The sequence below is a fragment of the Apteryx mantelli genome, chromosome 1 (genome assembly GCF_036417845.1).
Source record: "Apteryx mantelli isolate bAptMan1 chromosome 1, bAptMan1.hap1, whole genome shotgun sequence".
Taxonomy (NCBI): domain Eukaryota; kingdom Metazoa; phylum Chordata; class Aves; order Apterygiformes; family Apterygidae; genus Apteryx; species Apteryx mantelli.
Window position 1 is genome coordinate 101,416,839 of NC_089978.1, and position 27,125 is coordinate 101,443,963.

At 36.0% G+C, this 27,125-nt stretch overlaps 2 protein-coding genes across 2 annotated transcripts in view; one reads left to right on the forward strand and one right to left on the reverse strand.

Moving 5' to 3' along the window:
* LOC106494901 (SH3 domain-binding glutamic acid-rich protein) overlaps positions 1–27,125 on the reverse strand; it is a 58,383-nt gene that overhangs the window by 30,435 nt on the left and 823 nt on the right. Inside the window, exons 2-3 of the mRNA XM_067298581.1 lie at positions 24,961–25,126; positions 23,360–23,427 (exon numbers count right to left, since the gene is read on the reverse strand). Coding sequence (XP_067154682.1) covers positions 23,360–23,427; positions 24,961–25,126 — 234 coding nt within the window. The remainder of the gene's footprint in view (positions 1–23,359; positions 23,428–24,960; positions 25,127–27,125) is intronic.
* Positions 1,559–26,915, forward strand: LCA5L (lebercilin LCA5 like). Its single transcript, XM_067298573.1, has 8 exons — positions 1,559–1,889; positions 2,826–3,193; positions 6,464–6,978; positions 7,740–7,877; positions 9,837–9,936; positions 13,767–13,876; positions 14,181–14,313; positions 26,873–26,915. The coding sequence occupies exons 2-8, from the start codon at positions 2,833–2,835 to the stop codon at positions 26,887–26,889; spliced, it is 1,374 nt and encodes a 457-aa protein (XP_067154674.1). The 5' UTR covers positions 1,559–1,889; positions 2,826–2,832; the 3' UTR covers positions 26,890–26,915.

Below are 27,125 nucleotides of genomic sequence, written 5' to 3' on the forward strand. Positions count from 1 at the left end.
TTGGGGCGGGGGGAGGGAAGGCGGAAGTGGGAGTGACGCCACGCCGGGGGCGACTACAACTCCCAGGGTGCCCCGCGGCAGCGGCCTGTCCCCATGGCAACTGCGGCACGCCCGCGCCCTGCCGGCTGAGGAGGCCGGTAATGGCGGCGGCGTCTTCCTAGGGGAGGGGGCAAAGGCGAGGATCCCTGCCTGTGCCTTGGGGGTGCCCAGCGGCGAGGGGCGGCCGGCGCTGTCCTGCTCTGCCTGCGGAGGGGCACAGGGCGGGGAGAGCCCCGCGGGGGCGGCGGGGGGCCGGCTGCTGGGGCGTCAAGGGGTCTGTCAGGGTGTTGAGGTGGCTCGGAGGGCGTGAGGCCGGCCATCAGGGTGGCTGCCAGGGCCTCAGGGCAGCACGTCTTCCCCCGGAGAAGGGCAGCCCACTCTGGGGCGGTTGGGGAGAGGAAGGTGGTGGTTGAGACCCGATGGGTGCCCTGGGGATGGGGCAGGAGAGCAAGGAGAGAGGCTGGGAGCTGAGGTGTGGGGCAGCCCTGCGCTTGCGAGAGAGAGGCGTGGGAGCTCTTGACTTGTGCAGAGCAGCTGTTTGGGCCTGTTGGCGGAGCCCGGAGGCCGGTAGGAGGGCCCTGGCTTCCCCATCACCCTTTCTGCATGCAAGGTGGTCGCTGAGGCCTGGCCCGTCCTGGCCCCTTCAGCGCCCTGCGGTGCCTGGGCTCAGGCCTGGGTTGTGGGGCTGAGGGACAGATGCACCCTCCCTGCCAGGGAAGTCACAGCTGTGTTCTCCCACCATGATCCCCCCTTCCTACTTACTCTCTTACTGCTTTCCAACTGTAATTAATTCTTCCCCATGGCAGTTTTGCTGGTTTGGGATGCTTGAAATGGTGTTTTCATCTTTGACAGATAGATTTGGCCCTATTTTTTTTTTCTGCATCTGTTTCCTCAACGCACATTCTCCCAATTTTGAGTTTAATTTCCCCTTCAGCTTCTGCTTCTTTTTTCTTCATTTCTACAGTAATATCTTTTGTCTCATTTTCCTGTTTCTTGTCTTTCTTTCTCTTCTTCTGGTTTGCTGTCTCTTCTTGTCCTTTTCCATTACATTTTTTTCTCACCCTCTGCTTTTGAAGCTAAATAGTGAGGCTCAGCGCACACTTCTCATTGAAATGAATGAAAGCAGTCGTTTTAAGTTTAATTTAAGCTATAATTTGATTTAAACACAATTTGGCCAGAAAATGATGACAGTGCCAGATCACATTTAAACAGAAATAGAAGTCTATGTACCAGGCTGGCTGTTGCCTTATTCTCATTTTGAAACATGAGTTCCCATCTCTTATGGATTCCTGCACTGGCTCAAATTTACTAGGACCCGGGCACTTCTTACTTTTCCACTAAGGACAGTTGTTCATATGAGGGAATGAAGAGGAAGAAAATTATTTTGATTTGACTTGAAACGTTTTGTGCAAACCTAAATTGCACTTCGTCATTTTCTTTGGGAGTTAGTGATTCTTTCCCCTTTAATAAACTTAAGTTAATTTAAAATTAAATGCTATCACAGGGCAAAAATGTTATCAAAATAATTAAATATTCTAAAAAATTTTCTTTTTTAGCTTAAGCTACTTTTTAAATTATACCTGAATTCAAGAATCATTTTGACCCCCCTCGTATTCCTTTTGCATACTTGCTATTCCGCCCCCAAACAAAAAAGAATAGAAAATACTTAAGCATTTTGTTATAAATATATGTTCTTTTTTTAAAAGTTTAACGATTAGGATTGTTCATTTTGTTTGATAATTAGACCACCAAGAGAAGACATTTCCAAGGAAAGCAGCAATGTTGCTTGGAAGCTGATCAAACAAAGATCATCACCAAACCACATCTCTGACAACAACAATACATTACAGGTGATGTTTTCAGAGTTTTGTGGGTGCCTGAAGATGTAGATAAGTATCTTATGTCATTTTCAAAGGAAACATATATTAAGTATAGCTAGACTGTGAAGAAATTTATATCATTAAGAAAACCACTGAAATTTTCCCTAATGTTTCTTCCGAAAGTGTGCAGAGACACTTTTATTACACTGTTTTTTTTATTTAGTGGGCTTGTTTTCACAAATGATTCTGATTTGAAAATAAATAAAATAACATCCCAAAAGATTAAGAAAACTTTTATTTTAATCTCTAAAATAGATGTTATGTTGTGCAGCTTTAGTTGCTGGAATATACTCTGCCTATAATGTTAATGTAACAGTTAAGATTGTTTTATTTTAATGTACAGCTTAAGTTTCTGGTCTAATTTGTGATCTAAATATTGAAAAATATGGCTAAATTGATTTTTTTGTTACATAAATAGACTGTTAAAATTATATAAGAACACAATTCTAATTATCAGTTAAGTCTATTTCCAGACAGCATCTAGGGACTTGTCAAACATTTGTAAGTATTTTTTAATATTGCAAAGCATTTTTTAACTATTAAGCAAAAATACAGTTGCACCTCTCCCCTGTTATGTTAATCATGGGCAAAATATATACATTACAAACTATGGTATCTATTTGCATTGAAATAGTAGCATCTTGTAAATCTTTAGAAAATATATGCCAGTATTATAGTAAATTCTGAGATAAAAGATATTTCATATTGCAATTCTTTCTGGAAACAGACTTACCCACTTATTATAGACCACATAATTATTTTCAGTGGATTAAAGAGTAATGACTGTACTTTTTGAAGGGTAACTTCGTAATTTTTAGTATTGTTTAGTATAGTTTAGTACTGTTCAGTATTGCTTATGTTAAGTTTTTTATGTGATCAACTCACTAACATTCTGATTCCTGGTAGGTTATGGATGTCAATTTTTAAGTCTTCTACGAGCAACATAATGATGAATTCAGATCATTGTTTCCTCCATATTTTAGTGCAAGAAGATAATAAGTCAGGAAGTGGCACAAAAAGCAGGGACGCTAATGATTCTCCGAAGTCAAATAAAAGTATTAAAAGCAGCATCTGTGGCAAAAGTAATGATTGTAGGCAATACGGTAGAGAAAATGAAAGTGAAAATTCTCATGCTAACTATTCTGAGGACTTCGTCAGTGACTGCTCAGAAACAGCTAGAAGGAGCAATAATTTAAAACTATCAGGAACTGAAGAGAAGAAATCGCAGAAGAAGAAAAAAAAGAAAAAAGGGCAGCATATCGTCCCCCCAAAAGGTAAAAAGGTAATTTGTTTTCTGGTTGTAGTAAAGTGAGACTCTCCTGAGAAATACAGCTGTTGTCTTTCTTTGGCTTTTTCTTTCGGTGATTAGAAAGGTTTGGGAAACAGTTTTTTAGTGCAGAAAAAATGAACAATAATTCATATTTCAAAAACAGGAGAGTGGAGAGAAGAGAGGTAGAGATTCCCTATGTGTTATCCCACAGTACTCAGTGATTCAGGAGGCAGGATATTCACCTGTGATGCACAAACACCTTTGCAATCCTTATTCCTCATTATTGAATCTGGGGACTTGAAAATAGCACTCCCACATATACTGTAAGTTTTCTGGTTTTGACCATGCATTGCAGGATGAGTCTGAGAAGCCTTTCCGAAGGAAAAGTTACTCAAAAATGATATGTTTGCACAAAAGTGTCAGTTTTGACAAAAAAGCCATATATTTTGGCCAGCTTAGTCATGCTATAATATATAAAGTTAAATTTATGCTTCAATGGAGTGGCCATATAGGACAAATATATTCCCTTTATGTAAATGCTAGCAGTGAAGAATCCTTTAATTTATGCATTTTTTTCATATCTAGACATATACTTTCTTAAATCCCACCATCCCAAGTCAAAAAATGACTATAAAACCAGTGACTCATTTCCTCCTAAGCTTCACAATTTCACCTAGATCTGCAAAATCTAAAAGACACAAATCTACCAAAAAAAGAGAAAGTAAACACTGATTCTCTGTTCTATTACATAAGTTTTATGCCAGTGTCAAGAAGTTATCCTGGCGTGAAACCACAGGACCAGAAAGAGTGACCAAATATTTTTATCTGTTTAGCAGAAAACATCATTATTAGCTACTAGCTTTGTTGGGTACTCTAAATGGTTGGTTTTGGTTGTTCAGGGCAACTTGACATGATCAGTCTCCCAGGAACAAACTTACAACCAGAATTTTCATCCTGTATGATGTGGTACTAGATTTTACAATATTTTGTCAGCTTTTGCAGGAAGGTGTTTTTCCATTTAATTCACATCCTGTTGTTCTGTTGTGGCAAAAAATAAATTAGTAATATAACCATTGTTCTCATTTTGCAAATATTTGCATGACCAGATTCATGTTCATATTGTAGTCTTTCTGAAGTGGAAATGAATTCTACAATTTGTATTACAGAGAATATGCAGGCAGGATATTTGCTTCATTTTTTTTACATCTGATCAGTTTTTTTTTCACAGCACCTGTTAATTTTCTTCACTCTGGAAGGACTTGATTATCTCTGACCTTGATTAATGGCTAGAATTTCTTCTCTGTTTACCTGAATCTCTACAATATTTCTCCTTAATTCATTTAAAGCATAGCTAAAAAAAATTAACTACTCTGCCCAAATCAGTTTCTCCTCCTCCTCATTCCTGATCTCAGGTTCTTTCTGGCCTTTCCTTTGCTATCACCCTGAATTTGATAACCCTATTCTCCCCTTACAGCTTTGTATGAATTAAGTGCTATCTACTTGCCCACACTTTGTCTTCTGTCAGTATGGTTGTCAGAACAAAGACCATCAGGTTTGTATCCTGAAACAGCAGAATATATCAGATATTTAGGGAATAAGAACAAAGGATAGATGGGGTGAGTGTTCCCCTGCATGGTTTCCAAACTTCTTTCCATTATCATGTCTACTTTATTCTGCCTGACCACCATCGCAATTTCCTCATCATCCCCTTTTCTTTAGGCCTTATTCCATGCAGTCCTATGGCTTAAGGCTTCACAGCTTTGTCAAGTAAGCAGCTTTGACATTTGCTGCCTCAAAAATAAGGTATCAGTGCCAGGGCCAAGGCAGGAACACCAAGCCCTGTCCTGGCAAGGGGAGGAGAAGACCTGGACAGAAAGCTGTGGAGAATAGGAAGGCTGGTCCAGCTGACACCAGCAGGAAAGGGAAAAGGTAGGAAAAGGTACTGCTGCAGAGGGGAGCCATTTGCTTTGCAGAAGCCACTGCCCCACTCATCTTTCCATAGCTTTCCAGCATCCTAGCATCGGTAGTGGAAGCAGTGAGGCCATGGCTTTATGCTGCCTTCAGCAGTCTCCTACTTTTCCTTTTCTTGCCACTGATTTGATGTTGCTTCTCTTCTGCAATTGTGTTTCCTAGTTAGGGCCTGCTTTTGTCAGTAGTTCATATGCAGATTACCCATTGAATTCAACAGAAGTGCTTAAAAAGATCTGCCTCTTATCTTTGTTTTTTTTTTCCTGTTTAGAACCTTGCCTGGTTTATTATTAAAATGCTATGTGATGTATAAATAATCATAATAATCTTCTAGCAAAATGCTGCCTGAAATGCCTTGAGAGCTATTGTGAAATTATTTGCCTGGAAAGGGGGAAAACGCTCAGATAAACGGTCTTGACTATTTTCAAATTCTAATTAAATTTCAGGAAAGGGAAATGAGAGTAATGCACTTAGAATGCTGGGCCTTAAAGATTTTTTTTTTTAATTACTGTATAAAAACAGTGTAGACAATTGTGCAACTATTCTGTAGTCATAAGCAGATATAAAAAGGTAAAAAACTTAGTTCAATTCAAAGATGACTTGGAAGTTCTAGAAAGCTGATAAGAATTCCAAGCTGCAGAGAAATTTAAGCATGTACTATTGTGATCACTTTGTTTTTTGAGTTCTTATAGGTCTATAGATTACTGGTTTTTTTCTTCCAGTGAATTTCCCTATTTAAGATCCACGTCCTTCTTTGCTGAAGCCTGTGGGAATCTTTCCAGATGGGATAATTTGCTTCATCAATCCCCAATTCACAGATGTATTAGTGACCTGAATGATTTACAGAGAGAAAATTTGTTTCACTTGATATTGGACTAATTGTTTTAAATAAGCCTGCTTTACTAAATTATTCACAGAGTGTTACTGCTATTTGCCTCAGAAGACAGCACGTACTTAGCTACCCTTGCTCATGGAGTATGAGCATGATGGTTGTTTAGAATGAAAATGAAGAATGAGAGAATGAGAGAATGAAAGCAGGGAATCTTGACCTCCTAAAGACCTAGTTAATTATGGCCCAGGGTAGCCACATGTATGTATATACACACAGAGATACAAAATCTGTATGAATTTATCTGTGAAATATTTGAATATTGGAGTCTTAGTATAGATTGTTGGCATTTTGTCAAATACAGCACATTTAAGTAGCTTGGATGAGCAGTGTTTGAGCTTATATGAACAATAAAAATACATAGTGATTTTGCTGTCTCAGATGACATGGTATCGTTTTGCTTTGGTCTGAATGCAGGAGGGAAGAAATTGCCAGCTAAGAAGATGCAACATAAGAATACTTCATTTTTAAGCCTGCAGAATAATATGATTACCCAGAGAAAAAATGGAGTGGCTCAGCGAATATCATCAGCAAAACTTCAGAAAATTAGAGAGCTGAAAAATGAACTATTTGATTTACAGCACAAGCTAGAAGCATCAAACTTAGAAAACCAGATTTTGAAAGAGCTTCAGTGTCGGCACTTGAAAGCAATAGGTATATATGAAAATTCAGAAAATAACTTGCCTGATCTTTTGGCAAGACATTATACTGAGGTAAGAACTTTAAGGAAACTCCTGAGGATGTCTCAGGAGGAAGAACGAAATACATCCAGGAAGCTCAGAAAAGTTGAAGCAGAGCTGCTAAAAAATAAAGATGCTTTGCAGGCATTGCATAAACTTTCAGAAGACAAGGTTCTTGCAGAGAGAGATGAACTTAATCACAGATTATCAGTCCTTACAGAAAAAATGGAAGTCAGTAATAAGAGAATACAGGTAATATGTGCATACCATTGTATTTGAAAACAATAAGAGAGCTTCTGTGCAAGAATAGTGGAAAGTTTTTAGCTGTTTCTTGTCAAATTAATGCTTCTGATTCAACCCTGTAACACTGAACATTCTTTTCAATCCACTGCTGTCCAGAACATCTGAACAGCTAGGTCAGAAGCGCATATACCTGTTCTTAGATGAAAAAAAAAAGGAAATACAAACAGCTGAATTTAGACTCTCTTTTGAAAACTTTCTATTTAAAGAGGTCCCAGTGAGAAGCTGTAAAAAGCTTGCAAGATTGGATGCCCAACTTATAATTTTAGTAACTATAAATTCAGTGCACGGTATAATATTTTCTGGGTTCTAATGATAAAGTACTTGCTAACGTACCTAGTATTCATTCATGCTAAGCCTCCTTATGCCACCACAGTTAATAGATCTCTGTATGAATAGAAATGATGTCTTAAAATTTCTCCAAGATTGTATTCATTAATCCATCAGAAATGTAATGTACACTTATTTTTCTTGTTTAAATGCTAAATATACTTTATTTTTTGTTTAGTAAAATTAGGTTTGAAACTAGTTTTTGTTCATTTTTAGAGTAAACTTAGGAATACTTCATTATAATGTCATACATTTCAGAGGAATATAATTATTAGAATCTTTTTATTGTTTAGCATGCTTATTTTTTAAATCTGATAAGAACTGAAATTCTTGAATAGTCATACTGAGTACATCCACATTTTAAAGTATGTAATTTTTTTAAGGTCCTTGAAAAGCAGCTGAAGTTGAACAATAGCACCTTTAGCCGTCAGTTGGCAGATGAGAATAAAAAAGCTGTTGAAGCTGGAATAATTACAAAACACTTGCAAATGGAAATTAATTCTCTTCACCAAAAAATTAAGGTATTCAAGATTTTAAATAGGTTTCTGTTCTTACAAGACAGTTCAAGTATTTCATGTATTTAACCGTATCTATTCCTTTTCCCTCATTTATATTATTTAGTATTGGAACATTTGGTTCCTAGCTGAGTTTGTAGTCTACAAAAAAGTCAGAAAGTAAAATGATGAAATTATTGTAGGGTCTATTTGTCAAAAGCTAATGTTGTTCAATAACTAATCAAAATGGAGATTACTCCATAGCAATTTGAACAAGTAATCCCCACCAACTTGTTATCATTTTGATATATATAGGTCAATATATTCATCTGTTAACTTTTTATGAGCTCCCTTTCAAGAACATGTTCAAATCAAAATGAGCCAAATATTACAGTCTGCAAAACTAAACTTTAATTAAAAAAAACTTAGGTAAATGTTTCAATAGTTGTTTTTTTTTTAATCCCAGCATGGTTTTTAGACATAAATATTTTTTCAAGTTCATTTTTTACTGTAATATTTGTAAACCAAACATAGCATTATACTACTAAATGAAAAGCCAGAAGTGACACCGAATAGGAATAAAAAGCAAAACTGGCTCAGCCGTTATATCATACAAGTAATTAATAAGAAAAACAGTACACATTCCAGAAAACATGAAAATTCTTGCATTTTTTAAAAATCTAAGCTGTATTTGTAACACAGTTAAAATACACTTTTTTTATTTCAGTATGAAGTGACTGATCCATCTGTTGATCCCTCTATGGAACTTCTGCTTCTTAGTGGGATCAAGTGAGGATGTTATTGTGGGGAGTCTTTCCAGTCATTGTCAAGGGTAGAATGGGCAACTCCTGAGGATGCATGGAGATTTGCATTTCTATAGGGAGGCACTGTTTATCCCTCTTAGCTCCCTGTCTGGGGCAGAAACTTTCCTCCTGATCTTTGGCAGCATCACTGCAAACAAGGATTGCCCAGCTGCAAAATCCCTGTGAACTGCTGGGCAAGGAAAAAGGTACAGCAGTCCGCCCAGGCCCTGTGTCAGAGACTCTTAAACAGCACTTGCAGTACTAATCCCAGCCGCACAGTTTGACCTCCTACATGAGCAGATCTGGGAAAGGGGAATAATTAAAGTCCCAGGAACACTAATGTAAAACTGTTTTGAAATGAGAATTATTAAAGTATAGTTCTCACCTTAACACTTGTCTGAGATATTTCCATTATTTCATATGTTTTCCACACTTTTTCTGTGTGTCCCATTCTCTTAATGTTATCTTTAGATTCACAAAACGTTCAATTTTTTACCGCAAACAAGAGCAGACATACTTACTAACCCTATTTCTATGCCAGGACAGAGTTTATTCTTATACATACATATTTTGGGGCACCCAGCTATTCAGCCCCTTCAAGGTATTCAGAACCCCATTGAAATCAACCTGTATCTCTAATTTAAATGCAGGTCCTATTTTCCACACTAAGAAGAATCGATACAGTGAGAGTGTAATTGAAATCCTTCTTCTGTGTTTAAGATGCATTTCAGTATGGAAACAGAAGGCTTGCAAAATGGATTTGTAAAGTGTGCCCCTGAAATTTGTCACCTACCAAGTAGTAGGTTGTAAACCAGAACAGTGTATGTAGTGAACAGTCGCTTAGTAAAACAAACCATGGAAGTGAAGCCAAAAATACTCTGAACAAAACAATAAAGAACAACAAATGAAAAAATCGTTAAGAGAAGGCTTCCTCTTCTGAACACCATGCCATGAAAAAGATCTTGCAGGTGTTCAGGTGTGCTCTTAGCCTTAAAAGAGGGAGATTCTGAGCTGACCCATGAAAGATGATGATTGATGCCCATTGATGTAAATGGCAAAGTCACCACATGGCCTAACACAAAGCAAAATTGCTAATGGTTGTCTCCCAGCGTGGGAAAATTAAGTTGGTAGAAAGTAATTCTTAATGCATATTAGAAGTTTAATATTGTTTATTTATTCCTAGGAAAAGGAACGAGAACTGTGTATAAGAAATATATATGCAAATCGGATGCTTAAAATTCCAAAGGACAAAGGTGATTCAGTACCTCATGAAAAAAGTACATGTATGTTCATTTTCTTTTGTTGCTTAGTTATGTGAAACTTGCATTGTTTTATAACTGTGGTACGTATTCCAAAATAAAAGCTAAAATGGCACTTTTATATGGGCTAGAAATATTCTGGCACATACATTTTAAAGACAAGTGCTTGTTTCTTTGCTCATTTATTTTACAAATACAAATACCTAGCCCGTTTTCAATATTTAACTCAACTTTCAGCATGAATAGCATTTAGTATACATATGGTTTTAGTATAATAATGACACTGAAGTAGTGTTGCTATTTTAAGTATCTATTTGCATCAAGAGCTGTTTGCTGATTTGATTTTGACAGGGCAAAGTTATCAGTCCACGTAACTTTTGTAGACTAATTTTTGTCCAGCTTGTTCCCCTTGACTTGGCCAGCAGAAGTGGCTGTCCTAGGAGGGGAATTCCCACAATAGGACTTACTAAATCAAAGCACCTCCCAAACAACCCTACTGTAGCAAGTTATCAGTTTTAGTACAGCTTTTTTATATGAACAAAAATAATGAATTTGGTTGGGTCTTTAAAAGCTGTTTTCCCATCTTTAAAATTGTTAGACCCTCTAACTTATAAATAGCAGAAATGCTTAAGTGTCCATTACTGAAGCTTCTGCAACTTTTATTTTGTTGAGGGAAAAGGAGAGGAGGTGTTTTCAGATAGTTTTAAAGTTTTAAGGCCAGTCTGATGATCCTACTGTCAGCTTGTCTGAGAGAAGAGAGTACTTATCCTTTGTAGTCATTTGGTTACATGGGGCAAGTAACTTCAAATGGGCAACCAGAGATTATAATAATTATTGCACATCTTCTCAATTATTTCTATCAATGGAATTTATGTTATTTAGAATAATGTGGTAGAATAATAGAATAGAATAACAGAATAGAGTAACAGAACAGAATAATAGAAAGTTAATTCTATCAACAGGAAGAAAGAGCTCTTTAGTAGAGAGTATTTCTTTCACATGGATGCTCAGACAGGTATCAGGGAAAAATGTTTATCACATGTAATCTTGTCTGTCAACCACTCCAAGAGTAAATATCTTGTGTGGGATTCAGTTGCCTAATTATAGGCATCCAGTGCCCTTTGAGATGTCCTAGCATATTCTGCCTGGTTCAGTAGTTGTTGTTGCAGAAGGACACTGGTGTCCCAAAGGTCCTGTGTTATATTGGCCAGCCTTATGTGGATACCTTGAATACTGTACAGCATCTCAAATAGCATTAGGCGCCTGTGTTCAGACAAGTGAATCCCACCCCTTGAGACTGAGAGAACAACAGCTAAAAACAATTACAAATCATACAACACAACAGCTGTTATGCTGTCCATATGCTCACTATACTCATCAGGGACAAAATGTAGAAGAATATAATTTTCTTGAAGCATTTATAAACTTCTAATAGATTGTCATATGCCTCAGATGTTATATCTAGATTTTACTAATAAAGGTGTTTTATACAGAAACTGATAAATAAATTTCAAGTACTTTACCAACCCAAAAGTAACATTTTGCCTCCTACATTGGAACACAGCCATTCTGTCGACAGTCCAAAAAAAGAAAAAAAAAGTTATATCCCTTAATTTTGGATGATGATCTGAATATTCACTTTCCTGAGTTAAGCTCCTCTTTAAAATACTGGTCAAATATTCCTGCTTCTGAACTGAAGGAGAAATTGGCACTTTCTTCATATGGAACAGAAGAGCACTTACTGGCAAACAGAACTTCTGAAAATATTGTACCTGCCCACAGAATTCTTAGCGATATCATATCAGTACAAAGTCTTCCTGTAGTCAGTTGTTTACTTCTTTCTTAATACATTGCCTTTGCAAATCCATTGGTCTGCATTTACAGGAGAAAAGGTAATAATTAAAGTTGCAAGATTTAAAAAATTCCTACACCTCATTCAGAGTCAGACTTTTTTTTACAAAGCACTGTTAGTTACTTCATATCACCAGCTGTGTTTTTTTTAAATTTTACTCAGGTGTGGATTTGTACAATATTGCTATTTAAATTACAGTATTTAAATCACTGATTATTATTTAAGTTTATCTTTTCTTTAAGCAAGATAAAGGAGCTCAGCTGGAGAGAGACTTGATATATTCTGTAATGTGAAAAGGTTACTGGCAAAGTTCTCTGATCTTTTGGTATTGTTGGCCAATAAAGGTTTCATTCTCTGCCAGTTTATGGAAACAGATGATTTAGAAATCTAGAACTGGATTTTTTTTCCCCCCCTTTCACCTACTGACTTGAATTTTCCTATAACAGAAAGAGCTACTTTCCTTAAAAAGTAGCTATTTTCCGTTCTGCATTTGCAAACATTTTTACCCAGCAGGAAAGAAAAAAAGAATTGTGGTGTTGCATTTTTTATCACCCCGATGATAAACAGCTGAAGGTAGGCTTAGTGTATGTGAAACATACGTACATAAATAAAATGAATTTCTTGAGCAAGTCCAAGAAATGAATTTCATAAACTCTCCTTTGGAGGAAAGCTTGCTCTGTTGTGGGAAGGTTAGACCACACTGGCTCATCTAAAGGTACAGCTCCCCCTAGTTCTGAATCTAAGGAATGCTCAACAGATTTCTGTTGAAAAGGCATCTGAAGCAACTTGTTAACTGGTTCAAAAAGACGACTAATTTCCTCCACATCATCAGCGCCATTCCAAATCTAGTTATCAACATCCTTATTACTACCAAGCAGCAAACACTTGAAGATCATCGTTTAGTGGATAGTCTTCCTCTGATTTCAGAGAACAAAATTGGGAACAAGTTTGAAGCTTGATGTAGGTAAGATCACATTTTTGCTTCTGTGTTAGCAACTTTCTTAAAATAATTTTGACATAAATACGGTAGCTAACAGGATAAAAGAACAATGTACTATTCTTCTGCTCCCCCTTCCATCTCCATGCAGGCATTTCTTTTAAAGTCCCATTCAGCCACTCACTTGGAATCTTTCAAATAGCCTAAATATTTCAAATAGTGTTAAATGTTTCTTCTGAAGAGTCGGGTTCTGCAAAGCCTTACATAAATGCTTAACTTTGAGCAAGCTTCCTAATCAAGTCAGAAGGCATAAAAGCAAGCATACTTATTATCCTTTGCAGGATCAGAATTTAGGAACCTGAAAGCTGAGGCCCCATACCAGACCTCTCTAGGGCAAGTCTGGATTAAAATGTTACCATGCAAATTAAGCAAATATGGGCTGTAGGGTATAGATGCCTTTGTCTGACTTCACATGTTATATCTGCACTGGACTTCTTTGTAGATCTGACTAAGACATTCAGGATTTACTGATGAAAATGCTCAGAACTGCAGGTAGCTGAATTCACACCCTTTATTAATAAAAAGTCCAAAAATGCTTAGACAATCAAGTTTTAATGTGTCTTTGGACAGGACAGTCACAACACATCTGTCTCAAACTCAGCAATGTTTTGTTTGTTAGTTATTTCCCTGATTTTCTTTATTAGCTGAGATACTCCTGCGTTAAAGACAATGATACATTATTTAGAATGTGGGGTGCATTATAGGACTATCATTCACTGATATATACTTAAACCTAAGTTTAAGTGTCATAACCTAAGGCATTAACTAACACAACCTGAAGATGGAATCTTACTATGCTTATGTTCCAGTTTCAGCATTTATCAGCCAGACAGAATTTCTTTATTAAAGTGCATTATGACATGCAGCAAAAAGATAGGCTTAAATCCTAGACCAAAGGCTAGTATTAGTTTATTAGTTTAGATATCTTTTGTTTCTACCAACAATATAGTTCCAGAAACTACTCTATGCAGTGTAGGTACTGTAATGATTGTCTTTTTTCAACAGGTCTTAGTTTAAACAAATCAGTACAAGTAGACAAACAGAGTTTTAGATCACTACTGCTGTCACAATACCAAAACAAGGAAACAGAAAAAAGTTCTGCTCACCTATCAAAGGTATGAAAGATCTAGATTCAATCTCTTGTTAAACTTTCAACTAAGTTGTATGTTATTCTGTAAGTTTCAATACTATACCTAATAGCCCGATTTGTCATCTTAGCTTTCTATGATTTGCATTTTTTTGAATATAATTATTGTAAATATTACAGAAAGTATGTAGGACAAAAGTTGCCATACAAAATAAGAACATAATAGTAATAGAAATGAGTAATCTTTTTACTAGTATTCCACTGATTATGTACTTTTAAAAGTTACTAAACAAATATTTTTCCTTTACTTTTATCTTTAATTGTCAATTAAGGAGGAAAAGTGTTCAGAAGATAAAAATCAAAAAGTTAAAGCCAACGAAGCACACAGAGATGCCCAATGTAAAATAAAAAGGCAACCAACCAAGAAAATCCCAAAGCTGGAAACATTTAATAGGACATGTAGAGGTATATTTTAACATTTTTTCTCAGAAACTCATTTGATCTTGTGAAAAGTTGAATGAACTGCTGATATTGATAATTTATATGGGTCTGAGGGCCATTAACTGGCATCTGACAGACAGTAACTAGTTCAACAACAAAATAATATATTAAGAATCACTGAAATCCAGCTGCTGGTGGTGCTGCTGCACTGCCAGCAGACAAGCTCCACAGTATCAGGCATCTTTATACTGCTGTACTGCTAAAAGCAGTTTTAAAATATGTTCCAGTTATGTTGGTAAAATTCAGTGCTTTATCGAAAAGTACACTTTAGTTAATGGTTACTCTGTGAATCCCACACTAATCAAATAGGGCTCAATTATTGGTTGTGAATCTTCATCATACTAATTATCATTGGACGTTTCTGTCTAGGGTTTGGGTTTGATTAGGCGTGCCCAGAGGCTGGTCTAGATCTGTCTTTTCTCTTTATCTGTAAGACTTAGATCTTCTCAACCATATATGCCCTCAAACCTTTTATACCCTAAAGGTGCTGCAGAATTTAATTATGCTCTGTCAACAATACCATTGCTTTACTCTCTGAAGGGATGTACCTAGCAACACACATACAACAAATTGAACTGTTGGGCAAAGTAAGTGTACAAAAACTGTTGTGGGACCCCACAGCAAGACCAGGTGTTTTAGCTAAGCCCCTGGCTGTTGAATTTTCTGGCTAAGAAAGTGAAGGTCTTAAATCTGTTGCTGAGAAAGGAAAAGGAGTTCTTCAGGGGCTGGAAGTATCTCCTCATTACAGTAAGCCCTGTAAATATACTTTCTGTAAACCTTAGCCATTGACTGTGTTCTCTTGTAAAGGTTATATACAAGAAACTTGTCTATTAAAAGCTATATTTTGAAGAGATTCTGTACAACAGAAGTAAGAAGTAGCCAATGTACCTATTCCTTTAAGCAGAGTTTTGTCTTTCTAAAAATATTATTATTTTCATTACAGTAAGGTTACATATTCAACCAAGATCCAAATGCCATCATGCTAAATACTTCACATATGAGAGGAGACTTTACGTGACCTAAAGGTCACACATTCAATTTAGACAAAGGCAGAAAAGGAGACACAGAGGTGAAGCAGGTCGTTAAGGTCACTTGTTAGATCAGTAACAGAGCTAGGAATCTGGAATGTGTTAACTTCTCTATTTTGTACTCCATCTTCTCAGCCTGCAGCCTTTCCAGAGCCCATCCTTTAACCCCTCCAGATAACTGAAGTCACCATTTGTCTTTGAAATCCCCTTTTAAAACTGACAGGAAACACAGGTGTTCTGATTCTGCTTGTGGAACTCTCTCCTCAGTTCTGTTTGCCAGATTCTCTTCAGGCTTTCTCCAGTTACTGCTATCAGACTTACTTAATGAAGTCTTATTTAGTTATTTTCATTATTGTGACTTCATACTTATCCTTTAATTTGGGATTTTTTCTCATTTTGGAGGTACTCTGATTCTCTTCAAAACACAGAAACCCATTACAGTTTTTCCCCTGCAGTAGACAAATGTATTTACTGTAAGCATTGAGTATACATATACCTTTTTCTTAAAAAGCAAAACCAACTCACTAATAGGTTAGAGAGCTGTAATATATTCTGCCCCATGCAACAATCAAGTGATTTGTCAATTTAGGGAAAGAAAATCATAGCTATGTTTAAGTTTCATTTAAAAGCAAAAAGGTGACAATTAGAGTTTTGATCTGATGTGATTTGCCTATTACTTTACACATGACTTTTCTGGCCTTATATTTAGTCTTTAAGATACTGTGAGGTATTCATTACTGATTATAAACAATATTTGCATGTTTATTCACTTAGTAAAACTAAACATCATGAAAAGATCAAAATAAAGATATCTACTTAGATTCAATGGCACAATGCTCATGTTTAAATCTTGGCCCATCCAGCTATATTTATTAGTAAATAGCACAGTCATAACCCTCAAGACTGAAGAGCCATCAACAACAACTTAGCTGAGAAATAAGAAAGTAAAACTTTCTTTCACTAATGCTTCATGATTGTCTAGGTTCCTAGACAATATAAAAAGTTCCTAAAACCCACAATATTTGATTTTAGAATTTTTAAGGGAAGGCAAACCAGTGACGGAAGAACACACACGTTTGGAATACATGAAACAAGATGAAAAAAAGAGGGAAGAGCAAAAAAGGAAAGCTGAATTGCTTAAACAGGAGCTGAAAAAACTGATGAAAACTGAACAAACTCCTCTAAATGACATTCTAAAAAAGAACAATCAAGAAGGAGATGCAGTGGAAGAATATGAAAAAGAACAAAAGCCAGACAAACAGTTAAATAATAGTGGGAAGGAAGACAGTAAATGTGTAGCTCCTATTCAAAGAAACAAAACACCCATTAGACTGAAAAAACAATACATATTCTCAGAAGCCACTGAAAATTTGCATCACGGGCTTCCTGCATCAGGTACAAAATCCGGAACAGGCAGCCTTTGCAACCATAGACATGCACTTCAGGACTGCAGTGAAACAGCTGAATCAAAAGTGAAAAATTCATTTGGACTATATGAACCATCTTTTGGTAAGGTTACCAAAGCAAGGCAGAAGGACAGTTTCATTGAAGTGGAAGGCTGCACTCATGTGACATTCACTGAAAGGAAAAACAGTCTTATGAAAGAACTCTTTGGACCACGCTGTGTTTTAAAAGACAACCATTCAAATTATATCATGAGAGAAGTAGAGAAAGAGGAGTGAAAGGATGCACGGTTACACAAGCCAAACTTCAAAACACCGCTAGCTTATGATATGGACAGTCTAACACCAATGAAATCATTATGAACAACCTCACAAGAACACAAAAAATAATGATTTCACTCAATATTCAAGTATATTAACTTGAATATAACTTATCTTTAATCTTTTGAAATACAGAGCATTTTCAACACTTACTGAAACATGTTTTACCTACTAATGTTTTTACCTTCATAAAACACATTAAATGTTACACATACTGAGAATTTTTTTCAATGATTCTTCAAATATGATAGGTCATCAAATCAGTTGTCACAGAACATTTTTGGGAGGACCATAATGCATCTTATGAACTAAGAGCACCTTAACAGTTATGACATTTTAAGCTGTTATCCAGGGGCGTCCAAGGTAGTCCTTTTGGGGTAATTTTCAGTTTTGGAATCCTCTCTGCAGTTGAATTTTGATTATTTGCCAGCTCCTTGTGGAGAGATACCTGATTTCACAATGTTCATTATTTGATTAGTACCCAAAATGCACTAAATAAAATTATTCTTCATTCCTGCAATAGCTTCCAGAATTCACACAGAATAAAAATAATTTGGCATTACATTGTTTTCACTAGCATTATAAAACTCTGAAGCTTCATTCTTTTCCACTGTTAGAACTGATCAAAGCAATTTGCCTGGTAACTTCCACAGCTGACATCCAAAGATGCATGCGCAAATGCAAACTATTGTTTTGGAGAATTCAGGCATAACCAGTTCTCAAAAAGACTTTAAAACATCCTGTGTTTAAGGTTGTGTTAGCGAGGGTAGGATTACTTGTTTTGTGCCTCACAGTAATTCATGAAACATCAAATATTTATTAAAAAGCAGAGTTAAGAAAAACTATGCTTATTTTTATTAAATTTAAAGAGGTAACAGTTAAAGAACAGCTTCAAAAAAGTATTCCCTAGAAGATTTAAAGACTATTAAGATATTTTGATCTGAACCTACTTGCAATGTATTTCTCTTCAAAATCTTAAAGATTTTTTTCCTTGAGGTAGTGATTAAGCTGTAGAATGGACAGATTTCAAAGAGGAATAATTTGGTGCAATCAGAAGAGCAGGTATTTTCCCCTCTGTGAACTATTAATACTTCCACAATGTATTTACTGATGTCCCCAAGTTCAGAGCAAACAAATATAAATAATTGAACACTCCTGTCTGTACTGACTATATGACCAAAAGCCTCTTTGCCCTTACTCACCCAAATGTTTGACTAGAGCAGCCAACAGACCACATATTTGATTACCCCATGCTAAGGGTGGCTAAATAGTGAATAACATTCTGAAGGTTTTAAGCAATACTGCTTTTCTTGACCTCTCCATGTTAAACTCTTTAACAAATTAAGTGGCAGTATCATTAGCCACATCTTAAAATTCAAAATTATATCAATGTTGTAGTTAAATAATCCATCCTGAATACTTCAAAAATTATAATAAAAAAATCTAAATATGAGGTCTGTTGATTCCAACTGTATCTCCTTAGGCAAAAACATAGGTTTCTTTAGGAAAACTGTAATTAACCTTTAAAAAAACATGGATTAGAAAAACTGAAATGGGTTGAAAACTTTTATTTCATGAATAAAAACACAATTATACATAGCAGACTCAATCCCTACATTTTTTTCTTGTTGATACTTAATGCATTCATTTTTATGTTGGCTAAATGTAATCCCTAATATAAAAACAAATTTTAGTCTTTTTTTTTAAATTAACATTTAAGAAAAAACATTTCATGCATATATATACACCCACAGAGTAAACATATCATGACCTTTTGAATTAATTTCTAAAGGTAACGTTAATTATGGAGGGGCCCTGGTCCATCCCTGCAGGAACACAAAGGACCTGAATATAACAGAACTAATATGTTCCACTGTACAGAGTGGGAAGCCCCAAAGCCCAGCAGAAAATGGAAGGGTGCCCACCATAAGAGCTTTGTTCAGGCTCATGTCAAAAAAAAAGAAAAAAAGAAAAAAAAAAGTTGTGGATTTGTGGATCAAGATCTTTACAAAACCACTGGTTTGTCTTATGGGACAACAGTGATATGAGTTGCAGATACCACTGTACCATGGAAGATGCACTGTTCAATAGGCACAGTACTAGGTAGAATTTTGTCCTCCTTTAAACTCAAAATAATCGTGGCTGTTTCCTGTAGTTAAATATAGCAAGAAAGATGTACTTCAAAATGGATCGTTTTCCCCTCTCTTCCTGTTTGTACAACTGCTACCACCTCTTACTACTTTAGATATTTAAATTGCTAATTTGCCTTTTCTCATTATACACTCTTCTGAGCTATCCGGAACTGTCATTAATATATATATATTGCAACCATAGGAATGTATTTTCTGAAGGAACAGCAGTCTTCTACTTTATTCTTCTTAACATGAAATTTAAGAAGGCTGGTCAGACCTTTCCTCCCAAAACGTGGAAGGAACCAGTGTCAGTGATATTCACTCAGTTTGGGAAGCAGAAAAAAAAAAATCACAGAAGGAAAGGTCAGTTTTCGATAAGAGCAGGAAAAATTTAAGTGTTCAATGAATTTTAAAAGACAGGGCAGAAAAAGTAATCAGCCATCCCGTATCTGGCAACTGACAGAATCTCAAGAGGCAACAAGCTGATTCTACATATTGTATCAATTGTGCATTTTCTAAGATAGTCCAAGAATACCCCAAATTCTGGTGTAAAAAAGCAAGGAGGTAATTCATTCTGTTTTACGCTAAGCCAATCAAACTACCTACCTCTAGTCCCATCTGCCACCAAATACAATCCCACCTTTGGGTGAAATTGCCATAATATACAGCAAAGAAGCAACAAAGCTCCCAAAACAATTCCTAATGCCAGTGCATTTCCAACTTAAAGGTATAAAAATCCAGCATTTTTAGATCTTGGTGAATATGCCATGACAAAGTTTTAAGGTCATGCCATGAATCACTTGTCAAAATAGGCAGAAAATGTGGTTTTATAGACAGCAATGCTGTTGTTCAAAAACTGATTATGAAACTGAAAAACAAACTAAGGAAAGATAATATAAATGAAAAAGAATACTGACAGATATCCAACTGAAGTAACAGAAATTAGCTCAGATTTAGTCTTTCACAAAAGACACCTGTTCCCCATTTTTTGACAGTGATAATGAAAACATAGTTTAGGACTCCATGGATTACTGAGATTCCTTCAGCTGAAAGGGTGAAGCATGATAGCTACAACTTTATTGCAAACCACAAGCCAACACGTAATTCCAACACCACCTGAAAGAGACATAAAACACAATGTAAGCATGGCATCAACAGCCCTAAAGTATACCAGCTTTTGAAAACAACTTTGGAAGTTTCAAAAACAAAACTTAGAGTTACAAAGTCAAGGAGAACAAAATATCTTTCTTTCTAGACACAAATATCTTTCTTCAAGGGATGACAGTTAAGCCCATGGTGGTTCTGAGAAAGTTTTAAGATTATCTGGGGAAGAGAGTACTGAACAACAGGAATATGAGCCAGTGTGTGGCATTCAACCTACAACTTCTAAAAACGTTCACCTAACGAAAAATGCTAGGGTTGCTAAAGTTAAAGGTATGGCAAGTAACAAAATAATGTGGTAAAACCTAAATTCAGAGATTCAAGAGAAGTACAGAGGAAGTCTTCCTCAAAAATTTAAAGCAGTGTTTTAAGACTATTAAATCTGTACCTTCCTTTCCCCTTGTTCTGCATACAGCTGTATGTAAAAGCCCTAGAGACCTTCATTACTAATCCAATCCCTGGTACTGCTGTTTTAAATGCTCCTGTCATTCAAACCAGCAGTGTAGTAATTTGTATCTGTATGATAGAATATAGGGTGTGTCCTGACTGCAATACAGCAGGAAAGCTGAGGTACAATGAAGAAATGATCAAGAAAAATGCAATAAATCTTTAAAGAGCACTGTTTGCAAGTTCATGTCCTATTAATGGAAGTTAGGAACGAAATCCATAAGTTATCAGGAATAGTTACCCATTTGCTTTAAAAGGGGGGTTTGCTTGTCAGTTATAAGGACCATGAAGGACCATAAGGACCAGTGTCTTTTAGACACTGAGCTGTCATTTAGATTGACCATGCAAAACAGGAAATAAAAAGAGATCAAAACTTAAGATTTCTGTTTTATGCTTATGCCAGGTATAGTTACACTCTTTTAAAAAAATAACACAACAAAAAATATCCACAGCATAGAGGTGAAGAAACCATGGTGATTTGGTGATTTTTCAATGTTTTTCTGTTCTCAACTTCATTACCTAGAAGAATTTTCAAAAGCAGTCGCTTTAATGTGTTTATCAACAAAGGCAATAAAGGAGATTTGAAGGCAAAGAGGGATGTGAAGTATTTTAAAGTCATTAAAATGCTATTTAAATAAATGTTTTGCAAGGACTGTTCCCTTACCCCACACAGAAATGGTTTTGTCTTAGCCAGTAATCACACTGGATAGGAACCATTTTTTAGATAGCTAATAAAATGGTAAGACAGCAACATATTTTAGAATTCCTTCTAAGGGAGCAGGGACTTGGAAGTCTAATATGAAGATTTACCAGCTGTGTTACAGCCTGACAATAAATTTCAATGCTACACTGTCCTGTCATTCTGCCTGTCTACTTATCCCATTAGCATACAGCCATCACACCTTTCACTCAGAAACATGTATCTGAAACCTGTGATAAACCTTTTGATTGCTAGTTTGTTAAACTGCCCAAAAGAAAAGGATTTAATTAGGTAAAAACACAACAGAAGCATGATGGGAAAAAGAGTGGGAAGAGACAGAACAAACTGCAGCCAGCGAAGAGCATACCTAAGTCATTCTGGAATTATGTTCCTATGAAACCTGAGCAGTTTATAAGAAACACATGTAAGCGATACAGCCAGTGAAGTACTTGCCCATTTTTAAACCTAATTCTACTATTTTCAGTGGTTTTCTTAATATAAAAATATTTTTGATTTGAAATCTTCTCCAGGGTGTATTCTATATTAAGACAAAGTTGCTCTGTTCGAAAACAAAACCTGTATACATAGAAAAGCTAATCAAATGTTTGAAGCTTCCAATGTTGTTATTAAGAAATGTATGGAAGTATTGTTTTTAATCATTATTATTATGCTTTTTATCATTATGTATGATGTATATACCATCGTATATATGATATATATATGTTTTCTATCATTATATTATATAATTATATATTATCTATATATATTTATCATTATATTATATTAGCATCAGGTTTGGGGTGATGGAAATGTATTTTTCCACTGTACAGTTCTTACCTGCCACCCCTGTAGGAAAGGCTACCAGGCGCTCCAGTGGAGCAAGCCATTTGCTTGGAAGCACTGTAACTGGCTCAGAATAGTACTTCCAAATTAGTGAGATCATCAGGGCAGCCTAGGATGGAAATTTTTATTAGTTTGTATAACAATATGCAAAGTACATTTCCCTTGCTATTCTGAAGCAGCAAATCACAAATTCTAATTAAAGACAATAGTTTATTATTTACATTGTTCTCAAACAACTTCTGAACATTTTAAAGCCCTTGGTATGATCTTAACCTCACACACAATATTAAGAGGTAGAAGCGAGGCTTTGGAAAATACTGCATTCTTCTGAGACACTGGTTCAAATGTAGCATAGGTAAAAATAGTAATACAAATTGTTACATTCTGATGACTGTTTTTAGCCATAATCCTAGCCAGCTAGTAATTCAACCAGCTTTCACATTACCCAAAAGATATCCTCATGTTAAGCACTGTCATCCTTACTAGCAGAAAATTCGTGGAATTCTATGGCATCAAGTCTGAACTACAGAGACAATCTGGTGAGGCACTGTGGGGAAATGTGTGGCAGCTGTAAGTGGAGACTTGCATCCTAAGCAAAAGCATGATATTTTATGTATTCCAAAACATAAGCAAAACATATGTATCAGAAGTTTCCTGTGTCCAGTGCCATATATAAATGAAAAAAGAGTAATGGAAGAGTTAAGGCAAACTCATACCTTGTCATCTCAAACACAGAAAAATAAGAGTTTAATTTAAATGTAAAACCCCTTTTATCCACAACTACCAGACCCTATCAGTAACATCTCTTCTCCTTTCTGTGTCTAAGAAACAGTTTCAGCTTGGCATGCTTTGTGTCATCAGAATGTCAAGTAGCTGTGTGATTGATCATTGGTTAATAAATGCAGGAGAGTAGAAATGTAACACTAGTGAGGATTTGTTTTAGTAATCTGTATTCATAATAAAATATTTACTTACTTGTAAGATGTAGAATACAATATTTATAACCCACTTTATTTTGGCTAATTGAGCAGTTCGTGCTTTTACTGTTAAAAGAAAAAAATATTACTCTGCATTACTTATAACAGTAAATTATACTTACATAAAACTAATAATTTATTAATATATCACTCTTGAAATCAGAACATTACACTTAAGCATCATACGCATGGTTAAAATCTGTTTTAAAATGATTCACAGGTATATCAGAAGTATCCCTCTGCAAGGAAGTGCTAGGTCCGTATCCCATAGTAGTTTATTAATTAATGCTACGGTGAAAAGTTTGAAACACTGATATCCTAGACAGAGAAATGTCACATATAATCAAGAACCCTGTTCCCAAATGAGAACAGTCTCTGGCTACTAATTCAAGAACCTGCTATAGACAAAGCATAAAATAAGATTTTCCCCTTCCCAAAAGGGGAGAATGACTGCTGTAGCAGATGCACTTTTTGCTTTATTTCATCCAGAAAGATGGTTGAAGCTAATCACAAGACTATCCCTTCATTGAGTCAGTCTTGGTCAGATTCAATACTAAGAAGTCTCTTCGCAATATCTGTTCTAGTACAGCACCTCAGACTAGTATAAAGACACCCTCTGAAGACAACACATCTGCAAATAAAACTGTGGCCAAAAGTTTTACAAAACAGCGTTACTGATTGCTAAGTAAGCTACTCACATCTAGTTTAATTGAAATTACTGGTTAATATTAATATTTCTGAAAACAATCCAAAACATCAAATACTGTCTTTTATCCAAGCAAGGGAGAAGCGTATAAACATCCACATCCATTCTGCACAGAGAAGGCAGACAAAGCAAGTATTCTCCTTATCTTGTTAAAATCAGTTAGTGAGTTTGGACAAAGACAACAATGGAAGCTCTGGTGCCAAAGGTTTACTACCTGTGTTTTCTACCATGAGATGATGGATTATACCACTGCAAAATCCCGATGGAGACAAAGCACTAGCTTTATCATAACAGCAACTGGATAAGGTCAAACAGAGTTGCAAAACAATAGCAAAGATTTCATCTGGTTACCTTGTAGATCAACACTTTCTCTCTAGCCTCTTGTAGCACAACCAAATAGCCCCAGCCAAACAAAGCACCCTTTCTGCAGTGAAGATATACAACTTTAATGTATTTTTTCTTTTCCTAATGGCAGAGAACTTCCTCGACTTACTCAAAATATCTAGATGTACTGAGTAGACTGGAATACCTACCAAGAAACATAGAATGAAAACTTGCATTTTCCACAATTCCTGATGAGCATCATAAGAAACAGTTAATATGTTAAACAGTGAAGCCCAGGAAAATCCTTGTAAAAAGAATTTCATATCAAAGATTGCACCCTTACTAGTGTATGCAGAAACATGTGCAACTGAAAGATTAAAAAAAAAAAAAGCCCTCTAAAATGGGGAAAAAAAATCAAAAAAGGGGGGGGGGACAGTGAAAAGGGATAAAAGGGGGAGGAAAAAGTGAAAGGCTATAGAGATAAGGAGAAATATACTTAAAATTGAAAACATCCTTAGAAAAAATTTTTTTTTCAGAAACTTGACAGGGGAGTAAACATTGCACTCTACCATGAGTTTTAAGCTTGTCAGTCATTTTGTTAATCTTTCTTTCCAGACGGGCATATCTAGCAAACTCATCCATCATACTAATGGTTGAGAGTTCTTGCTTCATGTTCTGAATTTCAGCTCTCATTTGGGATTCCTGTTCTGCATCCTTTTGTAACAGTCTGGATATCTAAGAAGTAAAGAAATAATATCAGTTATTTAACCAAAATTAAGTTTATTTTCTTTGATATGTATAAAGCATGGTTTTCTGTTTACATACTCAAAAATCTCCCATAAAACAAGAACCTTTCATGAGGACCAGGGAAAACCTTGATTTCACATGTTCTGCAACGTGTTCTAGAAGTCAGAGAATTCTTATTCTCATGGTTTGACTGAGAAATAAGCCAAGAAGGGTCAAAGCAAAATTCTTCCTGTAGACAGGTGATTTTCAACCTTTGTAATTAAGGTTAAATGCCTTTCCCTTCCCTACTTCTGCCTTCCTCTCCTTGTTTCCCACTCTCAATGATGTTGCCTTCTGAGACCTTTCAAACCTCCCAGACCCCAATACTGCATCCCGAGCCAAACTGCTGGCCCCCCTCCCTGCAGTTCTTATCATGCACTCCTTGGATCACAAACAACTGGTACTGCTCCCCTGGTCCTTCCTCTCTTGCAAGCCCTTTTCATCACTGCTCTTTAAAGTTTCAGCAGTTCTCCTTATTCATGATTCCTGTTTCCAGCTCCAAGCCTCAGCAAGGGTCTAAACTAATTAACGTGGAAAACTTTATTCACTTGAGCCTAATTTTAGACTTCATCAATAATGCATGGCTCACCAGTTGGGAACACCTCTCCTGTAGATTACAGATTGCCTAGTTTGGGCTGCTAGAAACACAAGAACTGGCATACTTGATTAGAGCTGTATCTTATATCTTATTATACTCTATTAGAGTATCTTATTGCCATCTCAAAACCAGAACCACAAATTTGCATTAGTTTTGTTTCTTACATCTTATCTATGCATTTAAATGCAGTTTTCTCATAACCTCTTACTGGTTTCTTGGTGTCAATGATTTAGCAAGCATTTTGCCCCCTTGTCTTACTTTCCCACTTTCTTTTCATGAGATATCATGTATTTGTTGGTTCAACAAATTCATGAAATTCAATTCATGAAATCCTTTACCTTAGAAAGGAAGATATAAAAGACATAATAAAAGTCTTTTCACTTGCTCTTCCTTAGAAATCTTCCCAGCTTTCTCATTGCTTTTCTCTGACCCCCAAGACAGCTATGCAATTTTTTCCACAAATGATTTTACCAGTACTCTAGTCTATAAGAACATTATATTACTTTGGTGTGAACCACAGCAGAACACAGAGCAAGATTTCTATTAGTCATTTACTGTAACACCAAGTTCTGCTTTACCAAATTGCTGTAACTTATACAAGAATTTTATGCATTAGTCCAACAGCGTGCACTGTTCTGTGTGACAGTGAAGTTATTTATGTGAAAGCACAGTATGATAGAAAATTGTCTGGTTTCTCACATACAGGCTTATTTGCCACAGAGTTTATTGGCCCCTACTTCTGTTGTCCACACCTAGGTCGCTTCCATAGGAAGGCTTAAGAACAGACCAAGGGGTGTATTCCTTAGTGTTTGTGACTTAAAAATAACATTTTCCCCTGTTATTTATAACTCCTCAATCTTTATATCCACTTATCTCCATTTCCAGAAACGGGCATGCCCATCTGTTAAAAAGGTAAAAGATGAAGCAAAGCTATCTTTTCTATTCCCTGCAACGTTTTTGATCTTTCTTGATTCTCTTTAAACCTTTAATAGCCTAAAGATATATTGATTCTTCTGCAGGTTTCCTATTTCTGCTATTATTGAAGGACTTTTCTTCTTTTATATCTTTAACCATTTACTCTTCAAAATCTGTTCTAGTGCGAGACTGGCAATAGCATGGTTGCTATCATAAGGATAGGCAAACATCACTTCCTGAATTAACTCCTGTACAACACAAAATGATAACATCATCTCCCTTAAGATGCTGTAAGACAAACAGGTCAGTGCCTCAGGAACCATTATTTAATACACTTTGTTTCAAAGGCCAGTTTATATCAAGGCTACTGAAATCACCTATTATCATGATACTACATTTCAATATCTCTACTTTTTTCCATTATTAATCTCTCGA

Excerpts from the sequence above, each read along its gene's own strand:
- LCA5L (XM_067298573.1), top strand. The coding sequence starts at position 2,833 with ATGTCAATTTTTAAGTCTTCTACGAGCAACATAATGATGAATTCAGAT. Across the intron at positions 6,979-7,739 it reads TCAGTAATAAGAGAATACAG|GTCCTTGAAAAGCAGCTGAA; the intron begins GTAATATGTGCA and ends AATTTTTTTAAG. Across the intron at positions 13,877-14,180 it reads GTTCTGCTCACCTATCAAAG|GAGGAAAAGTGTTCAGAAGA; the intron begins GTATGAAAGATC and ends TTGTCAATTAAG.